General features: G+C 46.4%; 1 protein-coding gene across 2 annotated transcripts; it reads left to right on the plus strand.

Annotated features, from left to right (window-relative positions):
• The first annotated feature begins 4,875 nt into the window (after window positions 1-4,875).
• On the plus strand, window positions 4,876-22,538 carry PRPS1 (phosphoribosyl pyrophosphate synthetase 1). Of its 2 annotated transcripts, XM_084638516.1 has the most exons (8): window positions 4,876-5,022; window positions 5,282-5,493; window positions 10,811-10,994; window positions 11,429-11,527; window positions 13,220-13,344; window positions 17,634-17,807; window positions 18,570-18,729; window positions 20,605-22,538. In XM_084638516.1, the coding sequence occupies exons 2-8, from the start codon at window positions 5,372-5,374 to the stop codon at window positions 20,695-20,697; spliced, it is 957 nt and encodes a 318-aa protein (XP_084494642.1). In that variant the 5' UTR covers window positions 4,876-5,022; window positions 5,282-5,371; the 3' UTR covers window positions 20,698-22,538. The 2 variants fall into 2 exon arrangements, with proteins under 2 accessions (XP_084494642.1, XP_084494641.1); XM_084638515.1 differs by lacking the exon at window positions 4,876-5,022 and having other exon boundaries at window positions 5,205-5,493.
• Window positions 22,539-22,638: the final 100 nt, after the last annotated feature.

Below are 22,638 nucleotides of genomic sequence, written 5' to 3' on the forward strand. Positions count from 1 at the left end.
AACACAGCTGCTACTCTGAAACCAGAGAAAACATTAAGAACATTCCCACTTCATAACACCTGTATACAACCAATTATATACTTTAAAAGGTGTAAAATAATCAAGTATTGTGCTAAACACAATCATACCCCAAACTGACTGCCAAATTTTTAAGTTGCGTGTTTTTCCCCCCAGGTGAGAGCTCTGGGGTGGGGCTGGGGATGAGGGGTTCACACTGAGCAGGGGGCTCAGGACTGGGACTCAGGGTTGGGGTGCTGGGGGCGCAGGCTCTGGGGTGGGGCAGGGCTAGGGACATGGAGCTTGGGGTGCAGACAGGCTGCCCCAGGGCTAGGGTCAGAGAGGACTCTTCCCCCCCGCTCCGGCAGCAGCGAACTCCGGGTGAGGGACCCCTCCTCTCACTCTGCCCCCCAGCACACTCACTCTGTACATGCTCCTAGGGCCCCACTCAGGTCCAGGAAGCTCCCTCGCCTCCCCTATGGTGGGTACTGAAGGGGGGGTGGTGGTGGCTGCCATTGTCTGTGGCCTCCCATACTGCTGCCCCTGACCAGGGATGAGAGTAACTGAGGCCACTTACCGGTACGGGGCAGGGCCTCAGATGGAAGTGGCGGGGCTTGGGGTCAGCACCCCCCAGCCAGCCCTTCCAGTCCGGCTGGCCTGCGCAGCCCCAGGGCTCCCGTGTTGATTTAAAGGGCCCAGGGCTCCGGCCGCCGCTACTCCTGTAGCGGCAGCGGCGTCCGGAGCCCCGGTCCCTTTTAAATCGCCGGCCCCAGGGCAGCTGCTCCCTTTGCCCATCGGCGGCCAAAAGGGGCAGGAACCTTACAGCGCTGCAGGGTCCTTTGCTGCGGCCCCGCCAACGCGGGGGCGCAGCAACATTAAAGCACCGCGGCGGCAAAGGACCATCCTTAAAGCGCTGCTGCGGCTGCGCTTTCATGTCCCTGCCCCTTTTGCCTCCCCTGTGGGCGGCCCTGCTGGGACGGACCCGACCGGCAGGGCCGCCAACAGGGCAGGCAAAAGGGGCAGGGACATTAAAGTGCTGCCGCGGCATCGCTTTCTGTGGACTGGGTATGGGCCGGTGCGGGTTCTTACTGGTACGCAGTACCGGCCCCTGCCGGCTCACTTTCACCCCTGACCATAGCCTCACTGGGCGTGGGGGGTGGGGCTGCCCCTTGCCCAGTGTGGGGCAGGAGTGGTGGCTGCGGGGCGGGGCAGGGGGAGAGCAGGGTGTCACAAAATTCACCCAAGCCCCAGCTGCTCAGGTTCAGGAATCGCCCCCACCCCATATACCCTGTGGCGGGTGCTAGAGGGGGGAGAGAACTGCCCTCACATGTGGCTTCCTTCCTCCCCTGCTGCAGCCTGCTGCCCTTCACCGTAGCCTCACTGGGGGTGGGGGATGGGGCTGCCCCTTGCCCAGTGTGGGGCAGGAGTGGTGGCTGCGGGGGAGAGGGGCAGATCACAGGATCAAATACTCACCAAAGCCCCAGGAGCTGCTCAGGTGAGTGAGGTCCCCTCCTGGTGGGGGGAGAGAGGGCTGCCCAGCACATGGGTGCCTCCTCCCCCTCCCTGGTGCAGCAATCAGCTGCCTGCCTCAAACTGCTGCTGGGCCTCCTGTTACCAGAGGCAACAGCAGCCGGCAACTGTGCACACAGGCAGGTATGCTCCGGGGAGGAGCACAAGGCGCTCTGGGGCTGTGGGGTAGTCACATGGGAGGGGGGCCAGCAGGTGGGGGCTAGGGCCCAGTCCAGGCAGGGCCAGGGGAGAGACCCAGCTCCAAATGTTGGTGGAGCAGGGCCCCTGGCTCTGAATATTCCTGGTGCCAGGGCTGCACGAGCCCATATAACTCGCCGCCTATGCCTGTGATTGTGGGGCCTATTTCCGATCCTCCGTCCGTTAACGTATCCAGGCAGAGTTCCTCTGGTCAGCATCCACTGACTCCCTTGATGCCTTCGAGGAGCAGTGGGCGCTGTCCAGGGTTCTCTGCTCGGTGTCGCCATCTGGTTCCCTTCGTTTGACCCTTTGACTGCACTCCTGTCCCTGTTATTTCATTAGTTGTCCCCCATACTTATTTGGTTTCCAGGTCCTGTGGACCCCACTCTTAGGCTGGGGGGGGATCCTTTAGCAGTGGGCACTTCCTGGATCCCAATAGGAACAATGACCCAGACACAACTCACTCCTACCTCCCTGCAATGGGTCTCTTAAAGAGATATCTCCCTATTGGGCACATGCGTTACACTGCGACCCCATGCACCAGGTTGCAACACCACTCATTTAAATTTGGCCCAGTTGCCCCTCCATCATGTTTGCCTTTGAGAGAGGATGCACCATCTCTTCTGTGCTGCTGCCATGCTTTAGCAGGTAGGCTGCATGACTTCGAAGAAAGTGCTGGCACTTATGTATGGGTGTGCACTCAAGGCTGATGCCCTTTGTGGGGGTAAAAGAAGCTCCTCATTCTTCAGGAAAAAGAATGGGTGACGCCTGAGACAAGAACCCCAGGCTCCAGAAGCGTGTCTGCCTAGGGCCAGGATGTCTGACACCCGTTTCTATTTTTTGTGTGTTTGTTTTTTTATGGTACTAGAACTGATCACATCAAAACTGCAACTTCAACAAACTGTGGCTGCAACTTTTGAACCAAAAAAAAGCACAACTTTCTTATAGCCTTAAGAATGTTGCAAAAATTGTCCAGAACTTGATACTGTCAGCATTTAGTCTCAATGAGCCTTTCAAGTTAACACATTGAAGTGCACAGGGGACTGGGTAGTTGGTCTCAAATATTGACAATAATACATAAATATGAGAAAGAGTGACAGGACAGTAGAGCTTCCATCTTTCCTTCAGCCATTGCTCGGCCATGCACAGCATTCTGTGGGGGTGTATGGGCATCCATCTGCATTACAAAGGTTAGCAACTTTTTTTTTTTTAAATAAAAAACAAGTTGCTGTGGAAAGCACAACAAATCACCAAGAAACCCTAAATTTGTGGGATCTGCTACATTCCACTGGGCCTGGCATTGAATCATAGTCTCTGACAAATTCCACCATGGTGATAAGGTAGGGAGATGTAATTTTCCTGAAACAGCCATGCCCTAGATAAGTTCCATCAGCCAGTTGTGGTAAAGCTTTCACTAACCCCAGCCTACCTGATTTCTGGCCTGGAGCCTAGCTTGGGTGATGGCAGGGGGCTTCACCCTGCACTAATGGGAATGACACTCTTCACTTCCAGATATGGTTCGAGGGCTGTGCTGTGTCAAAAAGTGGTCAGAGCAACTGCTGTAAAGCCTGATCATCTCGTGAACCAGCCAAGCAAAAAACTAATGCCCCATTATACCAAACGCTCTCACAATATGGACCATCTCTTGATGGAGAGACTGCTGGAGGACTCACCTCTGTCACTTCATAAGGCTCTTGCCCTCTCAGTCACCATCACCCAGGCCTCCTCCCTGCCCCTCCCGCCTGCCATGGCCCATCATCCCAGCCCTCTCACCCTCTATCGTTCAGGCCTCCTACCCTACTGTCCTCCCGTCTGCCATAGCTAGTGTCCCTGTCATCTGTCGTCCAGGCCTCCTACCCCACTGCCCTCCTGCCTGCCATGACCAGTGTCCCAGGCCTTTCACCCTCTATTGCCTGGGCCTTCTACCCCTACTTGTCTCCCACTTGGCTCATCAGCCCATAAGAACATAAAGATAGCATACTGAGTCAGACCAATGGTCTATCTAATGTAGTAGCCTGCCTTCTGACAGTGGCCAATGCCAGGTGCTCCAGAGGGAATGAACAGAGCAATTATCAAGTGATCCATCCACTGTCATCCTGTCACAACTTCTGGCAGTCAGAGGCCTACGGACACCCAGAGCATGGGGTTGTGTCCCTGACCATCTTGGCTAATAGCTATTGATGGACCTATCCTCCATGAACTTATTTAATTCATTTTTTAACCCAGTTATACTTTTGGCATTCACAGCATCCCTTGGCAACAAGTGCCACAGGTTGACTGTATGTTGGGTGAAGAAATACTTCCTTATGTTTGGTTTAAACCTACAGCCTCTTAATTTTATTAGCTGATCCCTGGTTCATGTGTTAGATGAAGGGGTAAATAACCACTTCCTTGTTCACTTTCTCCACGCCAGTCATTTTATAGATCGCTCTCATAACCCCCCTTAACTGTCTCTTTTCCAAGCTCAACAGTCCCATTTACTTTAATCTCTCCTCATTTGGAAGCTGTTCCATACCCTAACCATTTTTGTTGCCCGTCTTTGGGCTTTTTTCAGTTCTAAGCTATCTTTTTTGAGATGGGGTGACCAGCTCTGCCACCAGATAAAGGTGCGGTTGTACCATCATCCAGTTATACAGCAACATTATGACATTTTTGGTCTTATTATCTATCCCTTTCCTAATGGTTCCTAACGCTCTGTTTGCTTTTTTGACTGGCACTGCACATTGAGATGATATTTTCAGAGAACTAGCCAGGATGGCGCCAAGATCCCTGAGTGGTGACAGGCTACAGCTAACCCAGACTCCACCAGTGTCTGTGCAGCCAGGGTTAGGCTCTCCAATGTGTATTACTGAGCATTTATCAGCCTCTCGCCCTCTATCACGCAAGCCTCTAGTCTTTTCCGGGCCCCCGAATGCGGGTCGGTGCGAGCAGGCTATCACACGCCCTGGACTGGCCGAGGAGGGCAGCGTGGCCGACTGGCCGCACGCTCGCCCACCCACCTACCCCATATAGGGGAATTGGTTAGCCAGCGCGTACCCCGGCGGCCTGGAACTATGGGGAGAAGCTCCTCCCACTGCCACCTCACTGCCCAATAGCAGGTGAGGCAAGCTTTACCACAACCAATCCCCATCCACCTCCGCACGCGATCCACAGGGAGCTGACACGCCGCAAAGCTACGCAGCCGCCGGTGCTGGCTGGCCTCTAACCCCGCCCCTTCCCCTTCAGCTGACACGCGCTGCTTGAAGACAGCGCGCGGCCCCGCCGCCACTCCGTTATCAACCGGCAGCATCGCCTCGGCTGTGGTTTAGCGTCAGAAAGGTAGGGGGCGGGAGGCCGCGTGCAGACCAGCACCCGCCAGGCCCTGGCGCGTGCTCTAGCCCCACCTACTTTTTTCTGGTTATTTTGCCCGCTGGAAGGTCGTTTTAACTACGCCCCTTCGCGCCTGCCGACCAATGAGAGCCGGGGGGGCGTGGGGGGGCTGGTGGTCGCTGGGGAAGTTATAAAGGGAGGCGCGGCTGGCGGGAAGAGGAAGATGGCGAAGTAGACACACGTTAGTCTCTTGTGCTGTCCCCGTCAGCACCCCCGTGGGGAGCGGCGACTGGAGCCCGGATCCCAACCCGGCCCCGGGGTGAGGCGGAGGGAGGAGGCCGCCGCCGCCGCCGCCGCGATGCCCAACATCAAGATCTTCAGTGGCAGCTCGCACCAAGATCTGTCCCAGAAAATCGCCGACCGCCTGGGCCTGGAGCTCGGCAAGGTGGTGACCAAGAAGTTCAGCAACCAGGAGACATGGTGAGAGGGGGCCGGGGAAGACTACGACTCCCGGCATGCCACGCTGCGCACCGCTTCTGAGGGCTGCGCGGGCGGTCGCTGCGCGGGGTCCGTTCGGAGTTGTAGTGCGTTGCGGGGACTCGCGGCCTCGGCAAATGGAGTCCGGCCTGGCGCGGGGCGGGGCGCTCTATCCCCAAGACCTGCTCCTACTGCTGGGAGTAGGGCTGGGCGGGGGCCCAGCGACCTTCGGAAGTTGCTGGGTGGGAGTCCTAGTGCCTTGTGGGAGGAGGGGACGTCCTTGTGACGTGTGTGTGTGGGGGGGGGTCTGTAGCCTTGGGACGTTTGCTCTGCTGGCTGAGAGTAGGAGACGCCGCCGTGGCCATCTGCATGGTCTGCTTCAAAACAAAGTGTCTGGCTTTCTTGGGGAGTGTTGTAGCTCACTCTGCCCGAGTCTGCAGACAGCTCTGCAGTGCCTCGGCTCCTGCAGTGCAAAGCTCAGGTCAACGGTCTGCTGCTCGGGGAAGCCCCGAGCAAGCACTGGGGACTAAAGCAGGGGTTCTCAAACTGGGGGCTGTAATCCCTCACGGGGTCACGCGGTTATTACGTGAGGGGGGTCACAAGCTGTCAGCCTCCACCCCAAACCCTCCAGCAGTTATAATGGTGTTAAATACGTTTTAACGTGTTTTTAATTTGGGGGGGGGGCTTGCTATGTGAAAGGGGTCCCCAGTACAAAAGTTTGAGAACCACTGGACTAAGCAGTTCCCAGGGGGAAGTGAACGCAGAGTGGACATGCTGACAAGTTGCTCTTTCAAAGGACTTTGGTGGGTGGATGCTCTTAAGTCTTAACTAAGGAAGCCACAGAAGAATAGGCTAAATTTGTGGAAGATAAAGTTTGACAACAGTGGAGCACCTTGTATAATTTGAGAGCTCTTGGATGGAGGTGCAGGTGTTAAACAATGGACCCACACTATTCACAGCTGTTCTTGCCCCTCCTGTGGCTTCCACTGAAAAGCCAGAGTGGTTGGTGCCATATTATACTAGAGGAGCATATTTTATAATAGACTACATACACTTACACTTAGCTTTACAGCGAGGGGTGTGTTAGCTATATAGAGAGAGTGTATTTAGATTTTCAGAAAGCCTTTGACCGGGTCCCTCACCAAAGGCTCTTAAGCAAAGTAAGCTGTCATGGGATAAGAGGGAAGGTCCTTTCTTGGATTGGTAGCTGGTTAAAAGATAGGAACAAAAGGGTAGGAATAAATGGTCAGTGCTCAGAATGGAGAGAGGTAAATAATGGTGATTAGTGTATGGAACAGCTAACACAGCTGTTACTCTGAAACCTGTCATTATACAAGAACTAGGGGTCACCAAATGAAATTAATAGGCAGCAGGTTTAAAACAAAAGGAAGTATTTTTTCACACAGTGCACAGTCAACCTGTAGAACTCCTTGTCAGAGGATGTTGTGAAGGCCAAGACTATAACAAGGTACAAAAAAGAACTCGATAAGTTCATGGAGGATAGGACCATCAATGGCTGTTAGCCAGGATGGGCAGGGATGGTGTTCCTAGCCTCTGTTTGCCAGAAGCTGGGAATGGATCACTTGATGATTACCTGTTCTGTTCATTCCCTCTGGAGCACCTCGCATTGGCCACTGTTGGAAGACAGGATACTGGCCTAGATGGACCTTTGGTCTGACCCTGTATGGCCATTCTTATGTGATTCTCCTGCTTGTGTACACGTACTTGAGCTAGTGTGACTACGAATAGCAGTGTGTGTAGCTGCGGAAGCATGGGTTGTGGCAGCAATGGTTTGTCTTAGCTATGCCATGTACAAACCCACCTGAAACCTGGTACCCACTTGGCCTGGCTAAACTGTGGAAGAGCTCTATGTAGCTTGAAAGCTAGTCACACCAGCAGAAGTTGGTTCAATAAAAGATATTACCTTACCCACCTTATCTCTCCCATAGGGCATCTTGATACTGTATCTGGAGGTTGTTTTGCCATGCACTAATCTGAATACTAGATATTCAGTAGTTTTTATTTTTTAATGGTGTCCTGCCTCATAACTATTGCTCTGCCAAGCTTCTAGAAAAACTGTAAGCAGCACCGTAGGAACCCCAAGACACTAGCTAAGTAGCATTAAATAAATATTGCTTTTACTTCTAAGTACAGTAAAGATCCTTCTTATCAAAGACTAGATTATTGACATTCAAAACTTGAAACTTGGACTAGAAAATGATTTTCCAAATGAAAGGACCATTAGGGTGTGGCTGGTACATCCAGTCACACTGAAGAGCATCTTTTGAAAGCTTTCAGAGTAACAGCCCTCTTAGTCTGTATTTGCAAAAAGAAAAGGAGTACTTGTGGTACCTTAGAGACTAACCAATTTATTTGAGCAAGTGAGCTGTAGCTCACGAAAGCTTATGCTCAGATAAATTGGTTAGTCTCTAAGGTGCCACAAGTACTCCTTTTCTTTTTGAAAGCTTGATACAATTACCACTGAAAGAGTCAATGTTGATATTTAAAGCCTTATTATGATCACTTAGCAGCCCGTGAAGGTAACGTGAGGCTTTCATCCTTGTGCTATTGCTTTAGTCTCTCTGCAGACCTTGAGAGTTCAGGAAGCAAACTGTGAACTGCTTCCCTGATTGCAGACAAGATAGTGAACTTTTGTTTGCTATGTTGTTCTAGGATATTAGAAAGACAAGGAGGGTGAGGTAATAGCTGTTTTTGGACCAACTTATGTTGTTGAAAGAGACAAGCTGTCAAGCTTAAACAGAGCTCTTCTTCGGGTTACTGTAAACTCAAAAGCTTGTCTCTTTCACCAACAGAAGTTGGTCTGATAAGATATTACCTCACCCACCTGGTCTCTCTAAAGAACTTTTGAGTTTAGTTTCTGTGTAGATCGATACTTAAAATAGTCTGTGAATTCCTAAGCACTATAAATCTAACTTTTTACAAATCTATAAAATCTACTATTGCCCTTCATGCTGTATTCTTTATCATTCTTAATCTCTTTCGAAAACAGCACATGTAAGTTCAGGGAGCCATGGATCTAACATGCAGTTATAAATGTGCATTGCTTCTGAACAATATAAAATGGGCATGTGTCTTCACAGAACATGGATCATGTATATTCACAGAACACAAAATAACTATGTGCTCACCTACTACATACTCGAACCAGAGTAAAGGGTTACCTGCAAGGATCCTGTTGTAAGGGCTTCAGCAGTAGAAGACTTGTAAATATTTTCCAGACTGTATATGAGAATAGAGTACACAGACACATTGGGAAAAACAGCACATATGTTTTTATTGCATGAATACGGGCTGTAAGTAAGAACCCAACAGGTAGGAGGCTTAGATAAAACTTGGCAAAGGAGGGGGTTTGTTTACTGAACTACAGCTCATATCATTACACTGACTTCACAAGCGCTCTTATCCTTCCAGCTTGTTGGTCAAGTTCTTAATGTTAGCAAATAATGCTGACTGCATACGAATAGCAGATGCTGTTTCCTCCCCATCAGTCACTAGGGTGTTTACCTGGAGAGGTGACATTGGCTGCCTAATCTGTTCTTCTTGGGCTTTAACAAAAGAGAAGCTGATCCTGATTTTATAGCTCACAGCAACAAATATAAGAGGAGACAAGAAGTTGAGAAATGTGTGAGGGAAGAAAATGGGCGGGTTAATTCCTTTTATGAAAATCTGGGTATACAACAAGACTGCATGTAAAATGAAACTGACCTCAGCATGAGTCGCATAATCTCTTGCAACCACTTGCTTGTTAGTAACAACCAATGTCATTGGCTATAGTCCAAAGTGAAGCTGCCTCCAGAATGTTGATGTATGTAGTACAGATGAGGGGGAAACTGCCCCATTTCTTCCTCCATGGATTGTGGGCTTTCTAGCTAGTTCCAGTGTTGCTGGATTGTCCTCTCAGTTGAAACATTTTGGAGCAATCTGTTGCTACATAAGGCCTTACACAGCACTTCTTCAGACTTCAGGTTTGATATAGAATCCACTGCCTCATCTCCCCCTCTGTTTCAGGGGCAGGCCTCTCTGTACATGTTTCTAAAGCTGTCTGGCCATTTGCTGCTGGCACTAGGACCTCTGGCGTATATTCAGAATCCCTTCAGCAGGGATTACTGTGAATTATATCCATGAAGAAATTAACCCTGAATGCTGTCTAAGAACAGGATGTTGAAGGGTTCTCTGTTCATGCCAGTAAATTGCTCTTAAATGTTAGACTTATAATGTTGTTTTCCTGCCCTGTGGGCTCTTCTAAAAATTTGGCTCAGGGCTTGTTTTGCTGATGTGCCATCACTTTTTCCTTTTTTAAAAGAAGCCTTGTATGAGTGAAATTGTGTTCAATGGTTCTCCTGTTTGACTTGGAGGAACTTAAGCACTCTTCGGGGGGTGTGAGTACATTATATAGAGATCTAAAATAGAGGCTGGATGGCTTTTGCTCTACCAGCTGAAGTGGCATATTTAATCAAAATGAGCAATGTAAAATACAGTAGATTCTGCCTATTAGCAGACCTTTGATGGACAATGGCAATGTTTTGCTGGCAAGCTGTTGCTAATAAGCAGAAGGCAGGTTTGTAGCCAGGAAGGGAGTGCTGGGATGGCTTTCTCTGGTTGCAGCCCTGCAAACCTGCCTGTGGGGAGGGGAAATTCAGCCTGGATACTGGGGCTTTCTACGGGGAGCTGGAGGCCCATGGGGCTGCACTGTACCTCTCCCTGGACTCTCCAGGAGTTGGGGCTCAGGACCTCCCAGCACTTCCTTCCCTGGGTGCTGCCCTTTGGTATGTCACACCCTGGAGAGCTCTTGGAGAGGTACCATGCAGCTCCCCTCCCTACTACTGCCCTGCTTGCAGCCTCCCTTCCCAGCCCTAAGCCACTTACCTCCTGTGCAGGTTTGTGGGGATGCAGCCCCAGAAAGAAGTGCAGGTTTGTGGGGCTCTGCAGCTAGGGAAGGTACGTCCCAGCACTTCCCTCCCTGGCGGCAGCCTTGCAAACCTGCCATCAGGTGGAGCTTTGTGGCATACTGTTGCCGGTATCTGATTATTATCAGATTATAATATTATCCCATTAATATTAAGGGATGGGATTTGCTCCCAGCAAAATGTTGCTATTAACTGGAAGTTATTAACACTATATCTGGGTTGCTATGAACAAAATGTACTGTACCGCAAATAAGCAACTGCCTTTCTGTTGGGTCTTGTTGATAGGGTACTAAGTTGCATGGAAATTGCTGATGCAGGCTGCTTGCTGTTACCAAATTGTATTTGGTTTATGCTTTTAATTTCACTTGTTTTTTATCTCCACCTGCACCTAGTGTGGAAATAGGTGAGAGCGTGCGTGGGGAGGATGTCTACATTGTGCAGAGTGGCTGTGGTGAAATCAATGACAACCTGATGGAGCTTCTCATCATGATAAATGCCTGCAAGATCGCATCAGCTAGCCGCGTCACTGCAGTCATCCCATGCTTTCCTTATGCTCGCCAGGACAAAAAGGACAAGGTAGTGCAAACAGGAGTTCCATAAAGGAATATGCCCATCTAGTTTCTAGCCATCTGCCTGTGCTTCAGAGGAAGGTGTGCAACTCTTCGGTTCGCCTATTTGTGCAGACCTGCAGTGTGTAAGAGAAGGGCAGGGGGAAATTATTTTAACATAGCTTATCACTTTTTGATCTTGACATATGCCAACCTTTATCCTAATCAGTGGAATTGCACATGCTGTCTTGATTCGTATAAATGTCTGTTCCTTTTGGAAACTTACCAAACTATTTTCCTCCCTGGATGAAGTGTGGGTGTTTGTGAGAATTTGGCAGTTTTAAGTAAAAATTGAAGTATATTTTCAGACTTTCAGGGAGGGAGGCTGAAATGTATTATTTCTTTTAAACCCACAAGTGAGTTTGTTGTCATCCAAATTAACGTGGCTTTTTCTTGTACTAGAGTCGAGCCCCAATTTCTGCCAAGTTGGTCGCAAACATGCTGTCTGTGGCAGGTGCAGATCACATCATCACCATGGACCTACATGCTTCTCAGATTCAGGTATGAACTGAAACTTGGGAAGATGACACTTTTCAGATGTAGACAAGCAGATGATACTTCTGCCTCACAGATCTTACCCGTGGAATGGTGTAGGCCAGTAGGACAATGGCAGGCAGTGTTTATGTTGCAGGACACATGATCACTTCTAAATAAGATTGCTGCTGTTCTTGATTAACCAAGCAAATTAAGGCCCTACGCTCAACTTGAAGGTATTTCTATGTCTGGTTGGTTATAATGTAATAACTTTTGAATGCCACATCTGATAAATGCAAACATTTCAGGGAATGTTTTAGGCACTGATGGGGCAGAATTCTGTTGATTTATGTGAAAATTGGAAAACCGGAGGGGGCAAATGGGGAACACACAGAGCCCCTGGCATCTGAGTTAGCAGAGCCAGCAGCTTCAACCAGGTCTGTTGTCTGATCAAAGAACTGCTTGATGGTGCCATTACATGTTCTGTCCTAACAATACCTACTTAAAGCTCTGCCCAGTAGAGTTTAAAATGTTGATACCCTTAAAGGCAGCTTTCCCAGACAGAAAAGAGTTAGTGGTGGGGGAAGGTGGAGATGGAGGTGCACATAACCCCTGACATGGGGTGATTGGAAAAGCACATGGACCACCTGGTACAGGTGGGGTGGGGGGCAATGGCATGGGGAGGAGTACAGGAGAAACAGAGTCCTTGGTAGCGGCAGAGCAGGAATAGGTGGTGCACAGAGCTTCTGGCATGCAGGGAGTCCCTGAAATACAATGGGATGGAAAGGTGGCACACCAGAAACTCGTGAGGAGAATACAGAGATGCAAGGCGCGTCCTCCCCCCAGTATGTGCAGTGAGCTTAGTTTCCAGAAGCTGTGACGTGTGACCCACTAGTTTAATATATTCCGCCTTGCAGCTATTGCCTTTGAAGACCTGGGCAGGTGGCTCATATTTCCCTGTTTCAGCTTGCTCTATGCAGGTATTGAGTCTTAACATGAGCCCAAAAAGGGGGTGAGCAGGTAGGGTTTGTGTTTCTTACATGTAGGAGATGCCTATTTTTCCGAGTATTAATCTATGTAGTCATCACCCACTGATAGGCCAGGATTGACTATCTTTTGGAATTTGGGCAACCTGCTAAGTTTCCCTGGAAGCTTCTGCTAAGTTTCCCTGGAAGCTTCTGCTGAGATAGCATGAAGTTGGCTGCATCCTCAGCATGAGGCCAGCCCTCAATTTAAAAAACAAACTAACAAAAAACAGTGCAAAAATCCTTGCACTGTTTCCTTGTTTGCTCAGTTGTAAGTAACGATGTTAAAGCCCATATTATAACCAAACAACTAGCTGCTATGCTAATAGATGCTGTTAATGTCCACATCAAGTCCTTGCCAGCATGGGATTGGTTTCATGTTGATCAGCAGAAGTGCATAACAGAATTTAAGAGGAAAAGGGTGTCATGTTTTCTGTGAGCATTAACCCCCTAGACTCTCTCACTCTCCATAGAGGAGGACAATGGTCTCTTGCATTAGTATTCTGTGTATCCTGAAAATTACTGCCCTTCTATTAATGTAAGTGGAAAGGAGAGTTTGAATAACAGTGCTATGAAAAGCAGTGGCTGGAAGCCTGATTATTTTCAGGGCTTCTATTGCTCTCTGCCAGGTCCATCTTTGGAATTTGACTGTCAGTTATGCAGAGTATATCTACTCCTGTTTGTCTTACCACAGGGTTTTTTTGATATCCCTGTGGATAACTTGTATGCAGAGCCTGCTGTACTGAAGTGGATCAAGGAGAACATTGCAGAGTGGAAGAACTGTACTATTGTTTCACCAGATGCTGGTGGAGCAAAGAGGTGAGATATTAGAAGCACCAGAACTGAGACTAGTTGACAGTAGTATATCTTCACATCCATTTTAATTAGTAATCTGTGTTTTTTGGTAACAGTGTAAAACTTCTGAGATCTGGAAGTGTTTGCTACTCAGACCTGCTTCCCGAAAACCACAGTCAACATTCCCCTTTTGGCGGTTGGCTTGAAGTAGCCTGATATGTTCTCCTAGAGAATTTACAGAAGGCTAATCTTGAAATAGGTTCCTGAATTAGACACTTGTCTAAGACATAAGTGCTTAGACACTTCATAGTCCATACTTGTTCCTCAAACTGTAAAGTTGTTGCATATTCCATGTAAAAGTGGAATTTCCCATGAATGATTGTTTAGAAAGGAGGGATTGGAAAAGTAAGTGCAGCTTTGTTTTCAGGCAGGAACTTCAAAACATCTGCTACATTATAATGTAGTAGCAGATTGAGACACTGTGCTCGTTAGTGCAACTCTTTGAAAATGTGATCTCTTTGCTTTGTAATGTTTTCCACAGCAACTACAAATGATAGAACAAGGATATGTCCTTAAACTAATTCTGGAATATTTCCCTAAATCATACCCAAACCTCAGTGCTTACTGCCAACATCCCATTTCGCAAACACTTTGTTAGAGAGTAATTACAAACCCAGCAGTGCATGGCTGCAGTGCAGCCAGATGTTTTGAACATCCACTTCATCTTACCATTAGCTATCATTAGAATTCACAAAATATACTAACCTCTTACATGTAAAACTACTGATGTGGCTTGTTAGTGCCAGCATCTGGAATGCCAAACCAACTAGCTGTAATCTTTGCACAAGATTTCCAGATAAATCACATTGCATTCTGAAGTCTTGTGGCCAAGGTTTTCCTCTTCCCTGATCATTCTTCAATGTCTTTGAAGTAGGCAAGAAAGTATCCCCATTTGGCAGATGGGGTGGCATGCGCCCACAGGCTAAAGGTAAAGTGGCTTGCCAGAGGTTGCACGGAGTCTGACAATCTGGAGGTTATGAGCTATCAGCACCATACCCCAACTGAATAGACAAAGGTAATTTCTCTTGGACGCCTTATATAAACATGAAAATTTGCACAAATCTAGCTAACGGATTTAGTTAAACCCATGAGAACCACTGTGTGGGCACAGACTCAGTTTAAACTAGGCTTACTTTGATTTTATCTAAGTCAGTGTTTCTCAACCTTTTTGTGCTGGCAGCCCCCTTTGGACTTAAAAAATGCAACACTCCCCCTACCTTAAATACCATTAAATAAATTATAAATAATACTTGGTGCTGGGCATTATGGGCTGGCAAGCAGGGCAATTCCTAAGTTACATGCTTCAGCAAGTATGCCCATGCATGTAATTTAGCTTCACGGTGCCCCATGCAATTGTTCTGCTTGCCACATCTTCATGCCAGCCCTGCACTTGCCACCTTCCCCCCTCCCCAAACACATGCTGTGATCTCCTGATTGACAAACACTGATCGAAGTCCATTAGGATTCTATTTAAGTGTAACTGACATACAAGCCTCTTAAACTAAGGCCATGTGTATGCTTCCACTTTTGTCGGCAAAACTTAGGTTGCTCAGGGGTGTGAAAAGGACACCTCCAACACCCAGCGACATACATTTTGCTGGCATAAGTGCTCACGTGCACAGCGTTATGTCAGTGGGAGATGCTCTCTCACCAACATAGCTACCAGCACTCCTTTAGGTGGTTTTATTATGTTGACCGGAGAGCTGTCTCCCATCAGCATAGAGCAGACATGCAAGCTATCTTAGATCAGTGCAGCTGTGCCACTGTAAGCTTGCTAGTGTAGACATGACCTAAGAGTCGGAGTTGCACAGATTTAACTAAATCAGTTTAAGATCATGCCTTTAGTTAAACTAATGCAACTCCACATGCAGGCAAGATCTGCCTAGTATATCGATGTGAGGGGTTGATCTTCAGCAGATACAGAAATGGTTGCAAACCAGACTCCAGTCTGAAGAAGACGGAAGCCCTAAACTTAAATTAGAAAATTAATTTAAACTGTTTAAAGCCCTGCTGTGTCCATGATGGGTGTGACACACCAGTTTGATCTGACTAATTGACACTAAAGGCCAATTGGCCATAACAGATTTCAGACACCTAATCTATGTACAAGATAAATATAATTCTGTTTAGTTACACACTAGCTGTGGCACCGGTCATTCTTCTAGAATGTAAATCAGTGGGTCTCAATCTTTTCCATACTATGATCCCATGTTACAAAGCTTTTGGTCTCCCTCCTATCTAGCCATAAAGGGAGAGTGGTCATAACTCCCCATATAATGAGCAGCCTCCGGTTCTCTAGGAATTTTTCAAGTGCAGAAACATTTAGCACCAATCCTTATGTATCCCAGGCACATTTATCTGAGCTATAAGTCCCTGTTAGAACCTAGTCACAATGTTTCATGCTGCAGGATCAGTAGTAACCAGAGGATAGTTTGGGTAACTGAAGTTCTCAGCAGGGAACCTGGGCTTGGGGGACTAGGGGGTCTGCAACTTGACCTTCTGGAGGAAAGGGGAGTGAAACTGATTAATTGGGCAGATGTAGAAGTCCTGGGCTCCAGGTGTCCCATAGCTACTTCTGTAAACATTTGCTTGAGTTAGAAATTGGTTTACTTAAAGTGTAAAGCTTTTACATTGAGATGCCTAGATAGCATAGTGATAGGCACATTAGAAATGCCTTGATGGCTAGAACTAAATTACATAATTGAGTTACCTTGGGCCTAATCAGAGTTAATTTCATTAATCTGCCTTAAGTGCACTAGTGTTACATAACACTGAGTAATGGCTGGCGTCCAATGGCAGTGTCCAGAGAGAACTGCCTATATTTAACATAAAACTAACACTCAGACTGTCTTCACCGACAAGGGGTGTTTTTACAGTGGGATAGAGGTCAGCTATCTGGTTATAAAAACATAGTGGAAACAAGGCAGTTCAGTTTTACTGCCAGGTAAACCAAGCGAGGTCAGTCACAGGCATGGTCGGGGAGTAGTGTATAGTGCTGATCTTGGTTGGCTATCTCATGTTAAACACTATAACTGCCTTGTTTTCCCATAGGATTCTACAGCAAGATAAATATTGTGTTTTGTTGTAAATCCTTTTACAATGAAGAAAAAGCCTGAATTACATTTAGAAATGTACAACTGTCTTGGAAAGGCAATCAAACAATCAGCTGTAACTTTCTGACCTAAAGTTACCTGGTGTTCTCCTTTCATTCTTCTTTTCTGTCTTTCCAGTTGTCTTTTTTTTTAAGCTCCTCCCCCAATAGACTGGAGCAATTACAAGTTTAGTGTGTGGAGGGATGTTGTAGCTGCTAGCATGGTTTCTCATTAATTAGACTTTGGCCTGCTTTTTATTTGTGGATTCATAACCTGGAGTGGTAGCTCTTGGTATTCGGAGAGAAATAGTGACATTTCAGGTCTGTGACTTCAAGAATATATGTCCTAGTAACTATGTGCTTCGTCCATGTACCTGTGCAGAACTCCAGGTAACCTTATGCAGAATTAACCACTTCACAAATGTGTGATATGCAAACAGTCGGAGGGGGAATTGCAGTGAGATGACATTGAAATCCTTGTTAATAAGTACCAAGTATTGAGGAGAGATTGCATGTCTTCTCTGTTATACCCTCCTCAGTTGGTCTTGGTTTTGTTTATTCTCTACAGGGCAGCAAATTAGCTACATTCTGGGTATCTCTATGCTATCTTTTTCCTTTTAATTTCCCACTTTTGCTACGATTAGTGAAATTATGCCTGTTAGCAACTGGAAATTTTTAGAAAAAAAAAAATTAGAAAAAAAAAAACATGCTGGGACAGGGCCAGTATGGTCATTAAATAGGTTCACTTTCTTTCAGTTATTTAAAGTGATTTCCCCTTGGGTGCTGAAACTTTAGAGGCTTATCAGCAAAACACGCTATTTAAAGCTCTTGACAGACCCAAAAAAATGCATTCGTGAAGGCTCCATCATCTTAATATAGCTCCTGCAGCTGGGGGACAGCAGATCAGAGGCTTCAGGGTAATTGATCTTGAAAGTAGCCCCACTTTCACACAGCTTTGAAGGCAAGGGTATATTCAAAATAGGCAGAGAGCACATCTTCTCTGAATTTGTCAAGGACAGCAATATAATGGAAGCTGTGACCATTTGCTGTCCATTCAGTCTCAATTTATGTAGTCTTGGAGCAGTTTTTCCCTTCTCCTGCCAAAGTTTCCTCCATGAGGAGTGTAAGCACAATCTGGAAACCTCACACGCTCTCTCCACAGAGTGACATCCATTGCAGATCGGCTGAATGTGGACTTTGCCCTCATTCACAAGGAGCGAAAGAAGGCTAATGAGGTGGATCGGATGGTGCTGGTGGGTGACGTGAAGGACAGAGTGGCCATTCTGGTAGATGACATGGCAGACACATGTGGCACCATCTGCCATGCTGCAGACAAGTGAGTGAGGAGGTTGGGTGTAAACTGCGCATGATATAAACTTGTTCTAGCCTAAATTGCTACATTGCAAATAACTAACTTGTAATGGAGTTATGTCTAACGATGATGTGTTCGGGGTCTTGGACTGTGAGTCAAATAAGTGTTAGTAAACAGTGAGTACAACTCCTCAGCCCATTTTTCAGGGCCACATACAGATTTGTACTGGTTTAAAAATGCACCTTTAATGGCACAAATGTGTGTAAAAAAGGCTTTTGTCTTCTGTCATTTCACTAGTTCTGCAGTCACTCTAGACCCTGAATTTCTGATGTAAAAGACTTGGCAAAAATCTTAAACCTTCCAAATTAATTTTATAGGTTGTAAAGGAAGCAGATCTGTACAAGAGCCTCATGTTTTGCACAGATAGCTTTGTGTTTGCCACTGGCAGTCTAAATACTGCATGTAGAAGTACTTCTTACCAAGGCTGGAGATCTGGTCTTAAAGCCCAAGGCTGAAGACCAAGTTCTTCAGATACACAGGTTGCTTACATAAGAGCACCCTGGGATATACTAGATTCGTAAAACTGCTTCAACCTATGTGGGTCACCTAATGCCACGGCTTGGCATCTCCCTTGATCTGAGACTGCACCTTCCAACCAAGCCGTTAACATAATGGGAAACATCAAGTGTAGGTCCTTCCCATTGTGGGGACCCAACCCCCACTCTTCTTCCACCCCTTACCTTGCAAAACTTGCCTTTTGACCCTGTCATATTTGTTCCCTTCTAGGCTTGTATCAGCTGGAGCCACCAAAGTTTATGCCATCCTAACTCATGGGATCTTTTCCGGGCCAGCCATTTCCCGGATCAACAATGCCTGTTTCGAGGCAGTTGTAGTCACAAACACAATACCGCAGGAGGACAAGATGAAGCACTGCTCCAAAATCCAGGTGAAGAGCTACTTCACTTTTGAGCTTGAGGGGGTTGGGGAGTGGATGGTAGCTTAGGTTTTCCGCTTGCTTTCCTTTTTGGGAAGGGGTATTGGGGTTGGTGCATATCTTCAGTCCTCTTAAAAGTGACCTGCAAAGTCAAAGGGCCAAACTCATTTTTTCCCTTCTCTAGAGCATGAAAAAGCCTGAAAAGTCATTTTAAAAGCTTTTCTGCATTCTGTTTTAGAAACAGGTCTTGCCTAACCTGTTTCTCCTGAAAACAGAGAAGTTACTAGGTTTGTGGCATGCGATACAAAGCAAGTGAAACCGGATTGAGGGGAATCTAATTTTTTGGTAGGCCATCAACCAGTTGGAAGAGAGGATCTTAAAGATTCTAACACCCAGCTTTGGCCCTTCCTTTAAGCACAGAATCCCTGATCCACTCGTGTGCATCCTCCAAAGGAGACCCTGGCAAAACAGGGAGGTTGGGACTTTCTGTTTCTGATACTTGAAAAGGGAAAAAGTCTTGAAAAGCCTTTCAGATGGAGAAGGGCACACCCCCATTTTTTTTCTCCTCTTGGGTCCCTTTTATTGTTTCTTAGCATTTACAGAATTTAATGTTCAAAGCATTTTACAAACATTAATTAAAACAGATGGAATAGAATGCTGGCAAATGTATTGTATTGTGTACCCTGCAGCATGTCTTACTGTTAGCCACTAGGATTAGTCATGGTGACCCACAACAGGCCCATGAAGCAAAGCTGAAGTGCTTTGTGTATTACACAAATAGTAAAAGGTTCTGGAGAATGCAGGTGTTTACAATAGTTTGTCCATCTTTATAATTTCCATGTGATGATCTCAAAGCAATTTACAGACACCAACCAATTAATCCAGTGCCCCTGTGTGATTGGTATTAACCCCTTTTCATTGACGAGGAATTGAGGCATTATTTGTTTGCCCCAAGCTTATATGACAAGTTGGTGGCAGAGGTCAGTACTTCTAACTCTTTGCCCTGCTGTGAACACTAGCAAACACCATTGCACTGTGATTATATTGACAAGAAAGTTTAAGGCATTTTCAAAAGCTCCTTAGAATTTTTAAAATCTATTTAGCTCCTGTCTCATTTGCAAATCCCTGTCAGTGGGACAGTTTGAACTTTCAGTTGCTTAACTCAACATCTTCTAGGTGTGCCTGCGGTTGAACATTTACCAAAATAGCTGTCCAGAATAGTTATGCCAGGATAGTTGTTTCAGTATAAACCCCCATGTAGACACTTAATCTGGAATAAGAGCATCCACATGTAGTTATTCTGGAGTAACTATTTTGATAAATTTCCAAGTGTAAACTAGCCCTAAACTGTGGAATTCATTGTCACATGAAGTTGAGGTCAAGAACATAAAATTCAAGAGTATCCAGAGTTGTCATAATAAATTCTAACATTTTTAAGCCTCATGCTCCAGGGTTTAAGTCCATCTCTTTAACCGTTGTACAGTAGGATGAGACCTAGTGAGAGGGCAGATTACCCCACATCTTCCTACGGCAGGGTTCTTAGAGCTTACTCCGAAGCATCTGGCACTGCCACTGTCAGATAGGATGCTAGTCTAAATGGACCTCAAGTCTGATTCTATCTAGCAATTCCTGTCCCACTCTTAGAAAAGGCAGAATGGAGCAGTTTGCACCAGGACTTTCAGAGTGATATGAAATGTGGTGTCCTGTCATGCCTGCTTGTTTAGCGATTTTGTTGTTTTCCCTGTATCTGACAGTCTGCTACAGATCTGCTTATGGTTATCTTGTAATGATGGGGCTTGTGCCTTGAAGATTCCTTATGGCTTCCCAGCCACTCTAAGTCCTTGCATAGTCTTCCACTAGGTGACTGATACTTTTTCCCCCCTACAGGTGATTGACATCTCAATGATCCTTGCAGAGGCCATCAGGAGGACTCATAATGGGGAATCTGTCTCCTACCTATTCAGCCATGTCCCTTTATAACAGATGCTGGCTGCTGCTTGTGTGGCTTTTTTTAAAACCAAAAGTTGTTCAGCTAATTATAAAGTTTATTAGAAGACTCTGCTTGTTCCAGTGCAGCTCCCCATAGCTCCTCCTCTGTACACATCAGGCTCACTGAGTCTGAACCCAGTTCTGGGTGGGGCGGGGGGCACACATCTGTAATGCTCAGGCTCCTGCCAGTAGCATCCCACTGTGGTCTCCTCAATAGTTTAAGCTTCCAGTAGTATTGAGTCAGCACTGCAGATCTCTGGAAAGCAGAACTGACATGGCCAATTACCACAACCTATTTTTGGAGGGGAAATTTTGTCTATGGGGAGGCTAGACTACTTTGCATGCACACCTGGATTTTTTTGTATGGGAAGTGGAACTCCCAAGGACATGCTGGCCTGGAACTACAGCAAGAGTTCAAGGGATTGCTGACCCACATCACTTATTCTGTACCTGACAGAAGCCCTTAATGAGATGGTATAAGGAAATCTTGTATGTTGACGAGGTTTCTGACAAGAAGTGAGGCGCTACGGGGTGGGATAGCAGTTTCCTCTTCCGGAAGGAGATCAAGGATCTGTGACCTGTAGCCTGGAGTGCAGCGTGTTAAAACCCTGAATTCAGATTGTTCTACTGAAGAAACTTGTTGCCCTCTAATTTTCCCCTCCTTTGCCAGTTCATTAGTGAGTCTAGCCTTCCTGACCCTTTACTGGCCTGGATGTTCCTTGGACATGTATCTGCGGAGTAGATTAACATGGGCTGATATGTTACTTCCTATTAGATGTTTTATTTCCATACATTTTAGCCCCTTTTCTCATGAAGTTTCTGATGTATTTTGTTCTGGTTGCAGCGTTTGCACCCCACCTTTACTCTTTGCCATGGCTGATACCGGAATCGGCCATCTCTGCAAAATCCTCTTCCCCCCACTCAAGGAATCTTGGGAATGTTAATGGAGGAAGAGGTAGGCTGCAGGACTTTGGAGGCCTTAGGAAGTGCTATGAATGGCTGAGTCAGCCAGCTGTTCTTCATATAAGGTGCTCAATGATAGTAGGTCAGGTGAGACTTGTTCCCTCTGCAGGTTTTATTGACATTTTCTCAGTGTCACACTTAACCCCAGGCAGTCTCTTTCCTAAAGTAGAAAGAGAAGAAACAATCAAGCCTAGAGCTGTCTCCAGTGCTCCTGCCTGTAGAATAGGCATCATCCAAAACTTGAATGCATGGTAGTTGCACCATCCCACAACAAGCGGTTAAACCGGTCTTTCCTGGACTCTTACGGGGTAGCAGACCAAGCTGGTTCTTGTATGCATTTTGCTTTTATAAACAGTCTTGTCTAACTTTGGAGATAGGGAAGGAAGTTATTTGGAGTCACTTGTATCTACAGCCAGTGTCAGGTGAGGGATTTAATGGATGGGGGATAAGTGTAGCTACCTGGAAAAAGCTGGCTGTCTAGATTTGGAGTGGTTCTTTTAGTAGTTAGGTATTGTGCCTTTTTTAAGTAAGACTTCCCTCTCTCCTCCCTAGAATTTTTGTCTTGCAGCAACTTAAAACCCTACAGTGTAAGAAGTGGTTGTTTTGTTTTGTTTTTTTTGTATAAGAAGTTTGTGTTTGTCTGGAAAGTGTGTATGTTTGCTTCTTTGCTTTGCATCCTGCATTGAGCTCGACTGAGGGTCTATCCAGGACTTCTGCCTCCTACTTCGAAGCTCCTGCTGGTTCACTGCCAATACATTGTGATCAAAAGTCAAGAGCAAGGACATCAAAGCAGTGTGAGGATTTTCAGCAGCATTTGTGTTAAACTAAAACCTCAATGAAGGAATTAAACTTTTGTTTAAAAAAAAAATAAATTACATAGACTTTTTTTTTGTAATTTGTAAATGCTTTTAAAGCAAGTATGGTTCTATTGAGCCTCTGTATGTGCTGTTACTGAGAGCTTGAGCATCT

This window comes from Lepidochelys olivacea (assembly GCF_965140295.1).
Source record: "Lepidochelys olivacea isolate rLepOli2 genome assembly, chromosome: 9".
NCBI lineage: Eukaryota > Metazoa > Chordata > Testudines > Cheloniidae > Lepidochelys > Lepidochelys olivacea.

Excerpts from the sequence above, each read along its gene's own strand:
- PRPS1 (XM_084638516.1), top strand. The coding sequence starts at position 5,372 with ATGCCCAACATCAAGATCTTCAGTGGCAGCTCGCACCAAGATCTGTCC. Across the intron at positions 5,494-10,810 it reads TTCAGCAACCAGGAGACATG|TGTGGAAATAGGTGAGAGCG; the intron begins GTGAGAGGGGGC and ends ACCTGCACCTAG. Across the intron at positions 18,730-20,604 it reads AGCACTGCTCCAAAATCCAG|GTGATTGACATCTCAATGAT; the intron begins GTGAAGAGCTAC and ends TCCCCCCTACAG.